This window comes from Calliphora vicina, chromosome 5 (genome assembly GCF_958450345.1).
Source record: "Calliphora vicina chromosome 5, idCalVici1.1, whole genome shotgun sequence".
NCBI lineage: Eukaryota > Metazoa > Arthropoda > Insecta > Diptera > Calliphoridae > Calliphora > Calliphora vicina.
This window is the reverse complement of record NC_088784.1, coordinates 7,092,314-7,106,216: the sequence shown is the minus strand read 5'-3', so window position 1 is coordinate 7,106,216 and position 13,903 is coordinate 7,092,314. Positions and strand designations below refer to the sequence as shown.

The 13,903-nt window shown below is 29.4% G+C and overlaps 1 protein-coding gene across 1 annotated transcript in view; it reads left to right on the top strand.

Moving 5' to 3' along the window:
- Positions 1 to 13,903, top strand: part of CSN7 (COP9 signalosome subunit 7) — an 83,745-nt gene that overhangs the window by 68,167 nt on the left and 1,675 nt on the right. Inside the window, exons 3-4 of the mRNA XM_065513620.1 lie at positions 5,607 to 5,827; positions 8,641 to 8,779. Of these exons, the coding sequence (XP_065369692.1) occupies positions 5,607 to 5,827; positions 8,641 to 8,779 (360 nt within the window). The remainder of the gene's footprint in view (positions 1 to 5,606; positions 5,828 to 8,640; positions 8,780 to 13,903) is intronic.

Below are 13,903 nucleotides of genomic sequence, written 5' to 3'. Positions count from 1 at the left end.
ATCGAGCTCCTTTTCTTGATTAAACGCTTATTGGCCAAGTTATTAGCGAATTTAGATATTTTGAGTTTTTATATAAAAAACCGATTTTTGGTCAGAAATATGAGTGATCACAGATCGAGCTGCTTTTCTTGATTCAACGCTTATTGGCCAAGTTATTAGCGAATTTAGATATTTTGAGTTTTTATATAAAAAATCGATTTTTGTTAAGAAATATGATCGATCACAGATCGAGCTCCTTTTCTTGATTCAACGCTTATTGGCCAAGTTATTATCGAATTTAGATACTTTGAGTTTTTATAACGATTTTTGATTAGAAATATGAGTGATCACAGATCGACCTCCTTTTCTGGATTCAATGCTTATTGGCAAAGTTATTAGCGAATTTAGATATTTTGAGTTTTTATATAAAAAATCGGTTTTGGGTCAGAAATATGAGTGATCACATATCGAGGTCCTTTTCTTGATTCAATGCTTATTGGCCGAGTTATTAGCGAATTTAGAAATTTTAAGTTTTTATATAAAAAATCGATTTTTGGTCAGAAATATGAGTGATCACAGATCGAGCTCCTTTTCTTGATTAAACGCCAAGTTATTATCGAATTTAGATATTTTGAGTTTTTATATAAAAAAACGATTTTTGGTCAGTAATATGAGTGATCACAGATTGAGCTCTTTTTCTTGATTAATCGCTTATTGGCCAAGTTATTAGCGAATTTAGATATTTTGAGTTTTTATATAAAAAATCGATTTTTGGTCAGAAATATGAGTGATCACAGATCGAGCTCTTTTTCTTGATTAAACGATTATTGGTCAAAAAAAATTGGAGTGGTCAATTTTTCTTTCAGTAAAAACTTAAATTGGATTACAATTATCATTTAAACAAAAAAAATAGCTAAATCGATGTAGCCGTTTTCCGATTTTAGATAAATCGAAAAAAGTGGGCGTAAAAAAAAGTGGACCTAAAATTTGTCTAAATCTCTACTGCTGCAATTACCAACGAACGACATTTGATTTATATTTATATAGATTTCTGAAAATTAAAATTTTGAGTTGGGTCACTTTTGAACTGGATGTGCGATATATACTTTGTGGGTTCGCAAATGAATGTTCTGGGAATGTTGCAGAAAAGTTTAGGACCCATTGAATTTTGGTCTGACAAATAAGTGATCACAGATCGAGCTCCTTTTCTTGATTCAACGCTTATTGGCCAAGTTATTAGCGAATTTGGAATATTTTGAGTTTTTATATAAAAAAACGATTTTTGGTCAGAAATATGAGTGATCACAGATCAACGCTTATTGGCCGAGTTATTAGCGAATTTAGATATTTTGAGTTTTTATATAAAAAATCGGTTTTTGGTCAGATATATCAGTGATCACAGATCGACCTCCTTTTCTTGATTAAACGCTTATTGGCCAAGTTATTAGCGAATTTAGATATTTTGAGTTTTTTTTATAAAAAATCAATTTTTGGTCAGAAATATGAGTGATCACAGATCGAGCTCCTTTTCTTGATTCAACGCTTATTGGCCGAGATATTAGCGAATTTAGATATTTTGAGTTTTTATATAAAAAATCGATTTTTGGTCAGAAATATGAGTGATCACAGATCGACCTCCTTTTCTTGATTCAACGCTTATTGGCCAAGTTAATAGCAAATTTAGATATTTTGAGTTTTTATATAAAAAATTGGTTTTTGGTCAGAAATATGAGTGATCACAGATCGAGCTCCTTTTGTTAATTAAACACTTATTGGACAAGTTATTAGCGAATTTAGATATTTTGGGTTTTTATATAAAAAATCGATTTTTGTTAAGAAATTCAACGCTTATTGGCCGAGTTATTAGCGAATTTAGATATTTTGAGTTTTTATATAAAAAATCGATTTTTGGTCAGAAATATGACGTCCTTTTCTTGATTAAACGCTTATTGGCCGAGATATTAGCGAATTTAGATATTTTGAGTTTTTATATAAAAAATCGATTTTTGGTCAGAAATATGAGTGATCACAGATCGAGCTCCTTTTCTTGATTCAACGCTTATTGGCCGAGTTATTAGCGGTTTTAGATATTTTGAGTTTTTATATAAAAAATCGATTTTTGGTCAGAAATATGAGTGATCACACATTGACGTCCTTTTCTTGATTAAACGCTTATTGGCCGAGATATTAGCGAATTTAGATATTTTGAGTTTTTATATAAAAAATCGATTTTTGGTCAGAAATATGAGTGATCACATATCGAGCTCCTTTTCTTGATTCAATGCTTATTGGCCGAGTTATTAGCGAATTTAGATATTTTGAGTTTTTATATAAAAAATCGGTTTTTGGTCAGAAATATGAGTGATCACAGATCGAGCTCCTTTTCTAGATTCAATGCTTTTATATGAAAAATCGATTTTTGGTCAGAAATATGAGTGATCACAGATTGAGCTCCCTTTCTTGATTAAACGCTTATTGGCCGAGTTATTAGCGAATTTAGATATTTTGAGTTTTTATATAAAAAAATCGATTTTTGTTCAGAAATATGAGTGATCACAGATCGAGCTCCTTTTCTTGATTAAACGCTTATTGGCCGAGATATTAGCGAATTTAGATATTTTGAGTTTTTATATAAAAAATCGATTTTTGGTCAGAAATATGAGTGATCACAGATCGAGCTCCTTTTCTCGATTAAACGTTTATTGGCCGAGTTATTAGCGAATTTAGATATTTTGAGTTTTTATATAAAAAATCGATTTTTGGTCAGAAATATGAGTGATCACAGATCGAGCTCCTTTTCTCGATTAAACGTTTATTGGCCGAGTTATTAGCGATTTTAAATATTTTGAGTTTTTATATAAAAAATCGATTTTTGGTCAGAAATATGAGTGATCAGTGATCGAGCTCCTTTTCTTGATTAAACGCTTATTGGCCAAGTTATTAGCGAATTTAGATATTTTGAGTTTTTATATAAAAAACCGATTTTTGGTCAGAAATATGAGTGATCACAGATCGAGCTGCTTTTCTTGATTCAACGCTTATTGGCCAAGTTATTAGCGAATTTAGATATTTTGAGTTTTTATATAAAAAATCGATTTTTGTTAAGAAATATGATCGATCACAGATCGAGCTCCTTTTCTTGATTCAACGCTTATTGGCCAAGTTATTATCGAATTTAGATACTTTGAGTTTTTATAACGATTTTTGATTAGAAATATGAGTGATCACAGATCGACCTCCTTTTCTGGATTCAATGCTTATTGGCAAAGTTATTAGCGAATTTAGATATTTTGAGTTTTTATATAAAAAATCGGTTTTGGGTCAGAAATATGAGTGATCACATATCGAGGTCCTTTTCTTGATTCAATGCTTATTGGCCGAGTTATTAGCGAATTTAGAAATTTTAAGTTTTTATATAAAAAATCGATTTTTGGTCAGAAATATGAGTGATCACAGATCGAGCTCCTTTTCTTGATTAAACGCCAAGTTATTATCGAATTTAGATATTTTGAGTTTTTATATAAAAAAACGATTTTTGGTCAGTAATATGAGTGATCACAGATTGAGCTCTTTTTCTTGATTAATCGCTTATTGGCCAAGTTATTAGCGAATTTAGATATTTTGAGTTTTTATATAAAAAATCGATTTTTGGTCAGAAATATGAGTGATCACAGATCGAGCTCTTTTTCTTGATTAAACGATTATTGGTCAAAAAAAATTGGAGTGGTCAATTTTTCTTTCAGTAAAAACTTAAATTGGATTACAATTATCATTTAAACAAAAAAAATAGCTAAATCGATGTAGCCGTTTTCCGATTTTAGATAAATCGAAAAAAGTGGGCGTAAAAAAAAGTGGACCTAAAATTTGTCTAAATCTCTACTGCTGCAATTACCAACGAACGACATTTGATTTATATTTATATAGATTTCTGAAAATTAAAATTTTGAGTTGGGTCACTTTTGAACTGGATGTGCGATATATACTTTGTGGGTTCGCAAATGAATGTTCTGGGAATGTTGCAGAAAAGTTTAGGACCCAAAAGCAAAAAAAAATCCCAAATAGTTCTTGGTATGGCAAGCAGTATGCAGTTTCAGCAAACAAGCCCAATATTTTTTACAAAGATCTCTATAAAAATTTTCATCAAGGAATGTTTACAAAAGAGGATGCTTCCATTTATAAGACTTATTTTTTGTCCTGATTTGGTATCCAGTCACTATAGTAAGCAAGGTCTTGGGTGGTACAAGAACAATAATGTGGTATTTGTACCAAGAAAGGCAAATCAAATTTTTTTTTATCAACATTTTTTTTGTTAAAAATTAAAAAAATTAAAATAAAAAAAAAATTTAATTTTGTTTACCTAAAAATATTTAAACAAATTTATTTTAAAGTATAATTTGGTTTTATAACTATTTTGTTTTATTTCAGAAAACATCCCCCTATTATTTATAGTTGTTGTCATATGTGACTTATACGTAATGTCATATTCAATATACTTAAACTTTTGAGATTAAATTTCGAATTCAAAAGCTGGAGATCAACAATAGGTCAATTTAGAGTTTAGGTATTATTTTATAAATTTCCTTTTCAATTTTCCTTTTTCCTGATTTTCTTACAAATTTAAATATTTAATTTAATTTCTTTGTATTGTATTGCAGTGTATTGTATTGAGAGTGTAATGGTCTGCCTTTGCTTGGCTTATAAATTGAGTTATTTGTGCAGCTCATAAGATTTAATATGCCATTTCCAAAGATATCCTATTAACATAACGTAACTACTTTTAATGCTAATGAGTTTGTATAGTTATATGTATTAGATAGATTGCAGATAATAATAGTTGAGTTGATGTATAGAAGAAAATACAGTTTGGTGCTGGTTGTACAGCTAAAAAACATGTAGGCATATCACAGATTTTGTTAATATTTTTAAGTTTTTGTAGATTTCAATAAACTTTTTTAATGAGAATAATAAATATTAATTTTTATAATACAAAATTATTTATAGAATAACCATATCGTCATTTGCAGTTATTTCCTTGACGTTATTAGGGGTAACTATAGTCGATCAGAAAGAGTATTTTAGGGATATTGAAAGATTACTGGTAATCTGGGTTTTGTCATAGTTCGGAATTCATAGAATTAATTCCCATGGACCATTTAGAAACATTCACATGCCAATAAATATGCAACATTTCTGGAAAACTGTTTTTCATCATACCTGCTATACATAACTGCCTTCATTGCAATGTTGATTAACCACAAATGATGCCATGTGCAAAAAAAAAAACGATTTTTTTCCATTTCCTCGCCTAAATTTTGTTGGCCAATGCAAATAAGATGATTCAGTAAAACTTGAGAACGGCCAGTAAATGCTAACGCATTTAAATGCAAATTTATGTGGATAGACGAATGTTTCTACCATGTTGATGAGGATATTAGACAGTTTGGAATGCTGTTGTTATGTAAATTTCACATTGTTAAAGCTGAAGCTCAATAGATTCACACTCCATAGACCAAAGACTGTTTTGCATGAGCCATTATATGCAAATGATTTCGTAAACTTGGCCTAATTTTATCAAGTTTTTTTTTATTTTTCTATTTTTGATTTTGTGTTTTTTTTTTCTCTTGCAGATATAATTCATGGCAAACTGTTTCAAAACAATCGTTTCTTGGAGATTGATTATGCTCAGGGTCGTGATATACCACCTGGCTATACAGCCAAAATAGCTGAGACACTTCAGGATTGGATTGATTCATGTGATGCCATCTCCAATTGTATTGTGGATCAAATAAAGCTTGCTAATGCTGAAAAGGCTAAGAAATTGGATAATAAGAAACAAATTGAACAGGAGGTGAGTAAGAATTGTAAAATTAAAGTTTTTGTTTTTGAGCTAACCACTTAAAAATGAGGGATTTTTTCAGATTTTTAGTTTTCATTTGTACAATAAAAATTTATTCAAAGTATTGTTAGCTATGAACTTTTCCCATCTTTCGGGCAACTTTTGGATTCCGCACCAAAAGAATTGTTTATCTTTTAAGACCAAGAACGAATCCAGGCAATTTCGGATACTCTGTTATGAATTGAAGCGTATGCCAAAGAGAGCGGTTCAGAATCGATCGAAACAAATAGTAATAGGACGGGGTAATGTCTGAACTATAAAGCGCGTGAGGCAAAACTTCCCAACCACTTCGATCTAAATAGTTTTTAACTAAATAGTTTCTAAAAATCCCGGGAATCGGGTAGTGAAAAATTGCCAAAATTCCCGGGAAATTTGTACCGGGAATTCTCGGGATAAAAACCCTACATGTGGCCGATCGTTGTCATGAAGGAATATTATGGTCGCATATTCTTGTGTTTTTCGGCCAATGATCGCCTGTGATGGTCAGGCCAGATTTCAGCAGCTCATAATAGATAGGACCCCTTTGGTCTCACCAAATACAGAGCTTTACCTTAGATCCATGGATATTTGGCTTTGGTGTCGATTCGGCTGGTTGGCCGGGCTTTACATACGATCTCTTACGCATCGGGTTATCGTACTGATTCGGTGTAAAAATGATTTTCTTTCCTGGAGTTCAAACAGCATTTCGGACATACAAAATTGCCTTTCAAGGTCTCTCGTCTTCAATTCGTATGGTATCCAATTTCCCTGCTTTTGGATGAATCCTGCTGCTTGAGAAACCACAATGATTTTTCAAGCTCTATTTGAGTTTTACAACAATCTTCATGAAGTAATGCCTCTAATTCTTGGTCTTCAAAGTTTGTTGGCTGACCTGAACGATCTTTGTCTTCCGTTTCAAAATAACTACTTCTGAACCGCACATTAACAACGATGAAACACATTCGACACTTTTTTATATCCTTAATTCCGTTTGTAATTTCTACATTTTGCGAGCTCACAAAGAATATATATTCTGGATCGTTATAGATAGCGAAGTCGATATATCCATGTCCGTCTGTATATTGAAATCAACTTTCCGTAGCCCCCAAATAACTTACATACATGATTCATACATTAATATACATCTGGTTCGGTTGCCATTTAAAATCGACGAAATCGGCCCACAAATGGCTGAGATATAAGGAAAATACCGGGACAACTTTGATTTTTGGCCTATTTTTTATCTATGTCTGGATTACTAAGTCATTAATATAGAAAATATGGATATCCAATGATAGACATTTCAAAGTCCAAAGTTGGACCTACAATGGACCAAAATCGGGAAAAATATTTTTTAACCCGAATTTTTTTTTAACAAAAAAATTTGTTGTTATAAATTTTTATTCAATAAAATTTAAAAAAAAAATCTGAAAAAAATTTAAAAAAAAAATTCAACAAAAATTGAAAAAAAAATTTTAAAATAAATTAAAAAACAATTTTGAAAAAAAAAAATTCCAAAAAAAGTTTAAAATTTTATTTAAAAATTTAATTTTAAAGTATAATTTGGTGACGGGTATATAACATAGCTCTCTTACTTGTTTTAAATTAAAAAAGAGATTTTAAAAACAAAGGCCCATAATCATAGTCAAAAATAAAGTACATTTTAAGAGAATTAAACTCGTCTTTACTTAAGACTGGACTTTAGGTCTATCATAGACAAGTTAAAGTATACTTCTGACGCTGAAGTCGACTCTAAATATAAAACTAGCTAAATTTGTTTTTAACTCGTTTAACAACAGCATCAGCTGTTCTTCGCCGAGTAAAAAAGTTTAAGTTACAAGATATTGGTAGAGATTTTGCAATTATTGAACAGTTATCAATAAAATTAGTACCAAAATATCGTAATTATGATATTAATCTTATCTTTTCCACAACAAACAGCTTTCTTTCTTTAGATGTCCCTGTTACTTTTATTTTTTACGTTTTTTGGATTTTTTTTTAATTTTGTATGTCAGCTGTTCAGCGTTGCCACTTGTCTGTTTTTTGTTGTATATTGTATGAAAACATTTTCTACATTTGCGGTGGCACCCAGTTAAAGTCGGTTCAATTTAAAACATACTTTAATTTTGACTATGGTTGCAAATTAATAAAAAGCTGGTTTTTATTTTAAAGTTGTTTTTAAAAAGAACCGACTTTAGTGTTTGACTATGATTATGGGCCAAAATTTTTAACATAATATAAAATATGCTCATGTTTTTAAATAAGATTGAATTTTATCTCATTTAATTTTTTCAAATAATTTTTTTCTATTAATTTAATTTATTTAAACTACTTCCTTTAGTAATATTTTATTGCTTAAAAACTTCTAAAAATTACTCATTAAATAAATTCCACCTTAAAAAAATATTTTTATTTTTACCCATTTTTTTATTTTTAAATTAATGCGCCAAACTTAGTTACTTACTATTTATTTATAATAACACAATTTTGCTTTAGTTTAAAAGTTTCTAACAGTTTTCATAGCTTTATTATTCTGTTATTTATTTTTCTCAATTACAAGTAATTATTAATTTAATTAAAAGTTTTATTGTTGCAAAGAAAAATAAAAAACTAAGTAAAATAAAACACCAACAAGGATAAATTCAAGTTTCTGCTGATTTGTATTCCTCGTTGTTGTTTTAAAAGCTAAATGAAGAAAATAAATAATAAAAAAAACAACTATTGTAACTAAACAACAATGTTTTCTTTTAACATTTTTTCGTTCTCTTTATTTTTTTGTCTTGCAGATAATTAATTTGAAGAAAGTTTTGAAAACACAAATCAACGACAATGATGAAGCCATGCAAATCGATTCACGTGAAACCTCATCCACCAGTCAGGAGGCGCGCAAAAAAACTCACAAAGTTAAACCATCACGATCAACGGGTAAGTTACAATTAACTCACTTATACAAACATGTTTACATACATATCGTCACCTAAAATGCAAAAGGGTCTATCATCACTTATTAAAATTTTACAGGAGACAGAAAATAAAATTAAAAGTGTTGTGGCTACAAATATGACTTGTGCCTCAATTTTGAATTATTTGGTTGTTACCTCCTTTTGCTTTTCAGGTGACGATATGTACTCATACATACATTCAGAAAGTTGTTGGTTTGTTTGTTGTTTGGTGTTCTTTCGATGATTGTTGGTTCCTTGGTTGGTTATCTTTGATGGCAACTTATTGAGTTGTATAACAGGCAAAAGATACACATAAACTGTTTCCCTAAGCTCAACTGGCAAAGACTAACACAGATTGAAAGTTTCCCTTTACCAAAACTAAACAAAACAACAATGACAGTATGAATACTAACAATGAATGATGATGATGCTACAAGTATTAACCCTTGCTGGGGTAAGGGGGTCTTAACAATTTCAATATAACTCTTGAAATACAACAAACATTTTAATAAATTTTACATGTTTAATAATGAAATATAAAAAATGTAATTTATTTAACCATGTTTGTTAAACTGAAGTTTTCCTTAAACGTTATTTCCTCAAAAAATATTTTTAAAATTTTCAAGAAAAAAATTCTATAAATCTGATTTTTTTTTGGATTTTTTTAAATTTCAAGAAAGTTCAGCAATTTAATATCTATCAGTGCCTTATGGAGTAAAAATAGATTTGTAATTAATGTCAAGTTACCTTTTAGGTAAATTTATCTGCTGGGTTTTGACATCGTAGTTATCTATTTGTTGCAGTTATGGGCATAAGTGGGTTAATCTTAAACAGTTGTGTGTAGGGAAGGAAACCCTTTTCATTAACAATGGAATTTATTCAAGCGGAAATGGTTTCTTTGCAACATTATTTTTATTTTTTTGTTTACTGCATTTTAATTTTTTCGTTATCCATCACATAGAGATAATATGGAGATGGAGTGTTTTTTTCATTAGAAATATTTGAAAACGATCCATTTAAAGTCATACAAAACAAGTAAAAGAGCTATAACGGCTGTGCCGAATTTTTTAAATTGTTTTTCAGATTTTTTTTTAAATTGTTTTTAATTTTTTTTAAAAAAAGTTTTTTCCAAATTTTTTTAAAATTTTTTTTTTTTAGTTTTTAATTTTTTTTTGGAAAAAAATTTTTTGATGAAAAAAAATTCGGGTTAAAAAATATTTTTTTCCCGATTTTGACCCATTGTAGGTCCAACTATATAGCCTTATTATTACTATAGCCTTATCTACATTGTTGCAATGGACTTTGAAATATCTATCATTAGATGTCCATATTGTCTATATTAATGACTTAGTAATCCAGATATAGATCACAAATAGGTCAAAAATCGAGGTTGTGCCGGTTTTTCTCCGTTATTTATGGACCGATTTTGCTGATTTAAATAGCAAACTTCTCGAAACCATATCTGACAGAATTATTGAAGATTTGGATCCCAAAGATATCTGGGAAATTGATTTCAACAGACAGACAGACAGACAGACGGACATGGCTTAATCGACTCCGCTATCTATAAGGATCCAGAATATATATACTTTATAGGGTCGGAAATGAAAAATGTAGAAATTACAAACGGAATGACAAACTTATATATCCCTTCTCACGAAGGTGAAGGGTATAAATTTTTTTTTTTTAAATTTTAGGAGAACAAAATTAAAAAAAAATTTCAAATTTTTTTTTTCCAATTTATTAGTGAAAAAAAATTTTTTTTCAAATTTATTAATGAACAAAATTTTATGAAAAAAAAAATTGTTAGCGAAAAAAATATTCGTTTTAAACAATATTTTCCCCGATTTTCACTCATTGTTGGTCCGACTTACTATGGCCTTATATAAGCCGTTGCAAAGGCCTTTGAAATGTCTATCATTAGATATCCATATTGTTTATATTAATGACATAGTAATCCAGATATACATAGATCAAAAATAGGTAAAAAATCGAGGTTGTCCTGGTTTTTTTCCTTATATCTCAGCCATTTGTGGGCCAATTTTCTCGATTACAAATAGCAACCGAGCCGGTTCTATAGAGGATATTTTGATGTTTGAATTATGTATGTAAGTTATTTGGGGGCTACGGAAAGTTGATTTCAACATATCGACTCCGCTATCTATAATGATCCAGAATATTAATTTTCGTTCGATATTGACTTGATTCGTACTTGGCCTCAAAAGATAAGCAGTTCTTTTGGTTCAGAATCCATATTCATAATCCATATGTTGCCAGAAAGTTGGGAAGAGATCATAGCTAACAATGGCCAATACTTTCAATAAATTTATATTGTAAAAATGTTTCAGAATAAAAGCTAAAAATGTGAAAAAATGCCATATTTTTAAGATACCCAATTACATTTTTATACCCTTCACCTTCGTGAGAAGGGTATATATAAGTTTGTCATTCCGTTTGTAATTTCCACAATAAAATACCCTATTAAGTATATATATGGGGGATTTCATGTCAAGTGAACCAACTTTTGAAATCGATGTCTTCCGATCGGGATGAAATTTGCACCAAGGTTAGCTCTATTGGATAGTAACTCAGACACAATTTTTCAACAACATCGGTCGAGAACTCTCTGAGTTATAGGGGGTAAAATTTTGACAATTCGGTCAAACAGGGGTTTTTTCTTATCCATGTAACTTATTACCTATTGTTCTTAGCAAAATGTGTTCCAAATAGTATAGATAGCTATTTCTTCGATCTTTCGAAAAAAAATATTTAAAAAAAAAAATAAAAAATTTTTAATATTTTTTTTCCGAAATCAAAAACTTTTTTGACTTTTTTTTAAAATACGCTATTTTTTTTTTTTTTTTTTCTTAAAATAAAGTTTAGATATTTTCCTTGAACACCTACTTGGTCGCTTAGTGGGATGCGAGTGGGATATCTATCAAAATAAATATTTTGTAACTCAAAACATAAAATTTTTGACTTTTTTTGCAAAATCAAAAACTTTGTTGACTTTTTTTTTTCAAAATGGACCCTTTTTTAATCTTTTTTTTTAGGTCAAACAAAAGCTTAGATATTATCCTTGAAGACCCTTTTGGTCGCTTAGTGGGATGCGAGTGGGATATCTATCAAAATAAATATTTTTTAACTCAAGACTTACAATTTTTGACTTTTTTTTTTGCAAATACGATTTTTTTTCCAAATGGGCCCTTTTTTTAAAATTTTTTTTGTAGTCAAAAGAAAGCTTAGGTCCATTCCTTTATGATATTTTTAGTCCCTTAGTGGGATGCGAGTAGGATATCTATCAAAATAAATATTTTGTAACGCAAGACATACAATTTTTTAATTTTTTTTTGCAAAATCAAAATTTTTTTCCAATATGGGCCCTTTTTTAATTTTTTTTTTTGCTCAAAAGAAAGCCTAGGTCCATTCCTTTAAGATATTTTTAGTCCCTTAGTGGGATGCGAGTGGGATATCTATCAAAATAAATATTTTGTAACGCAAGACATACAATTTTTTAATTTTTTTTTGCAAAATCGAAATTTTTTTCCAATATGGGACTTTTTTTTAAAATTTTTTTTTGCTCAAAAGAAAGCTTAGGTCTTTTCCTTTAAGACCTATTTTGTCACTTAGGAAGATGTGAGTAGGATATCTATTAAAATAAAAATGTTGTAACTCAAGACATTCAATTATTGACTTTTTTTTTGCAAATTCGAATTTTTTTTCAAAATGGGCCCTTTTTTAAAAATTTTTTTTTAGTCAAAAGAAAGCTTAGGTCCATTCCTTTAAGATATTTTAGGTCCCTTAGTGGGATACGAGTGGGATATCTATCAAAATAAATATTTTGTAACTCAAGATATACAATTTTTGATTTTTTGGCAAAATCAAAAACTTTTTTGACTTTTTTTTAAAATGGGCCCTTTTTGTAATTTTTTTTTTTTTGCTATAAAGAAAGCTTAGGCCTATTCCTTTAAGATGGTTTTGATCGCTTAGTGGGATGCGAGTGGGATATATATCAAAATAAATGTTTTGTAACTCAAGACATACAATTTTTGTGTTAAAACATTTATTTTGATAGATATCCCACTCGCATCCCACTAAGGGACTAAAAATATCTTAAAGGAATGGACCTAGGCTTTCTTTTGAGCAAAAAAAAAAATTAAAAAAGGGCCCATATTGGAAAAAAATTTTGATTTTGCAAAAAAAAATTAAAAAATTGTATGTCTTGCGTTACAAAATATTTATTTTGATAGATATCCTACTCGCATCCCACTAAGGGACTAAAAATATCTTAAAGGAATGGACCTAAGCTTTCTTTTGACTACAAAAAAAATTTTAAAAAAAGGGCCCATTTGGAAAAAAAATCGTATTTGCAAAAAAAAAATTCAAAAATTGTAAGTCTTGAGTTAAAAAATATTTATTTTGATAGATATCCCACTCGCATCCCACTAAGCGACCAAAAGGGTCTTCAAGGATAATATCTAAGCTTTTGTTTGACCTAAAAAAAAAGATTAAAAAAGGGTCCATTTTGAAAAAAAAAAGTCAACAAAGTTTTTGATTTTGCAAAAAAAGTCAAAAATTTTATGTTTTGAGTTACAAAATATTTATTTTGATAGATATCCCACTCGCATCCCACTAAGCGACCAAGTAGGTGTTCAAGGAAAATATCTAAACTTTATTTTAAGAAAAAAAAAATAAAAAATAGCGTATTTTAAAAAAAAGTCAAAAAAGTTTTTGATTTCGGAAAAAAAATATTAAAAATTTTTTATTTTTTTTTTTAAATATTTTTTTTTCGAAAGATCGAAGAAATAGCTATCTATACTATTTGGAACACATTTTGCTAAGAACAATAGGTAATAAGTTACATGGATAAGAAAAAACCCCTGTTTGACCGAATTGTCAAAATTTTACCCCCTATAACTCAGAGAGTTCTCGACCGATGTTGTTGAAAAATTGTGTCTGAGTTACTATCCAATAGAGCTAACCTTGGTGCAAATTTCATCCCGATCGGAAGACATCGATTTCAAAAGTTGGTTCACTTGACATGAAATCCCCCATATATATTCTGGATCTTTATAGATAGCGGAGTCGATTAAGCCATGTCCGTCTG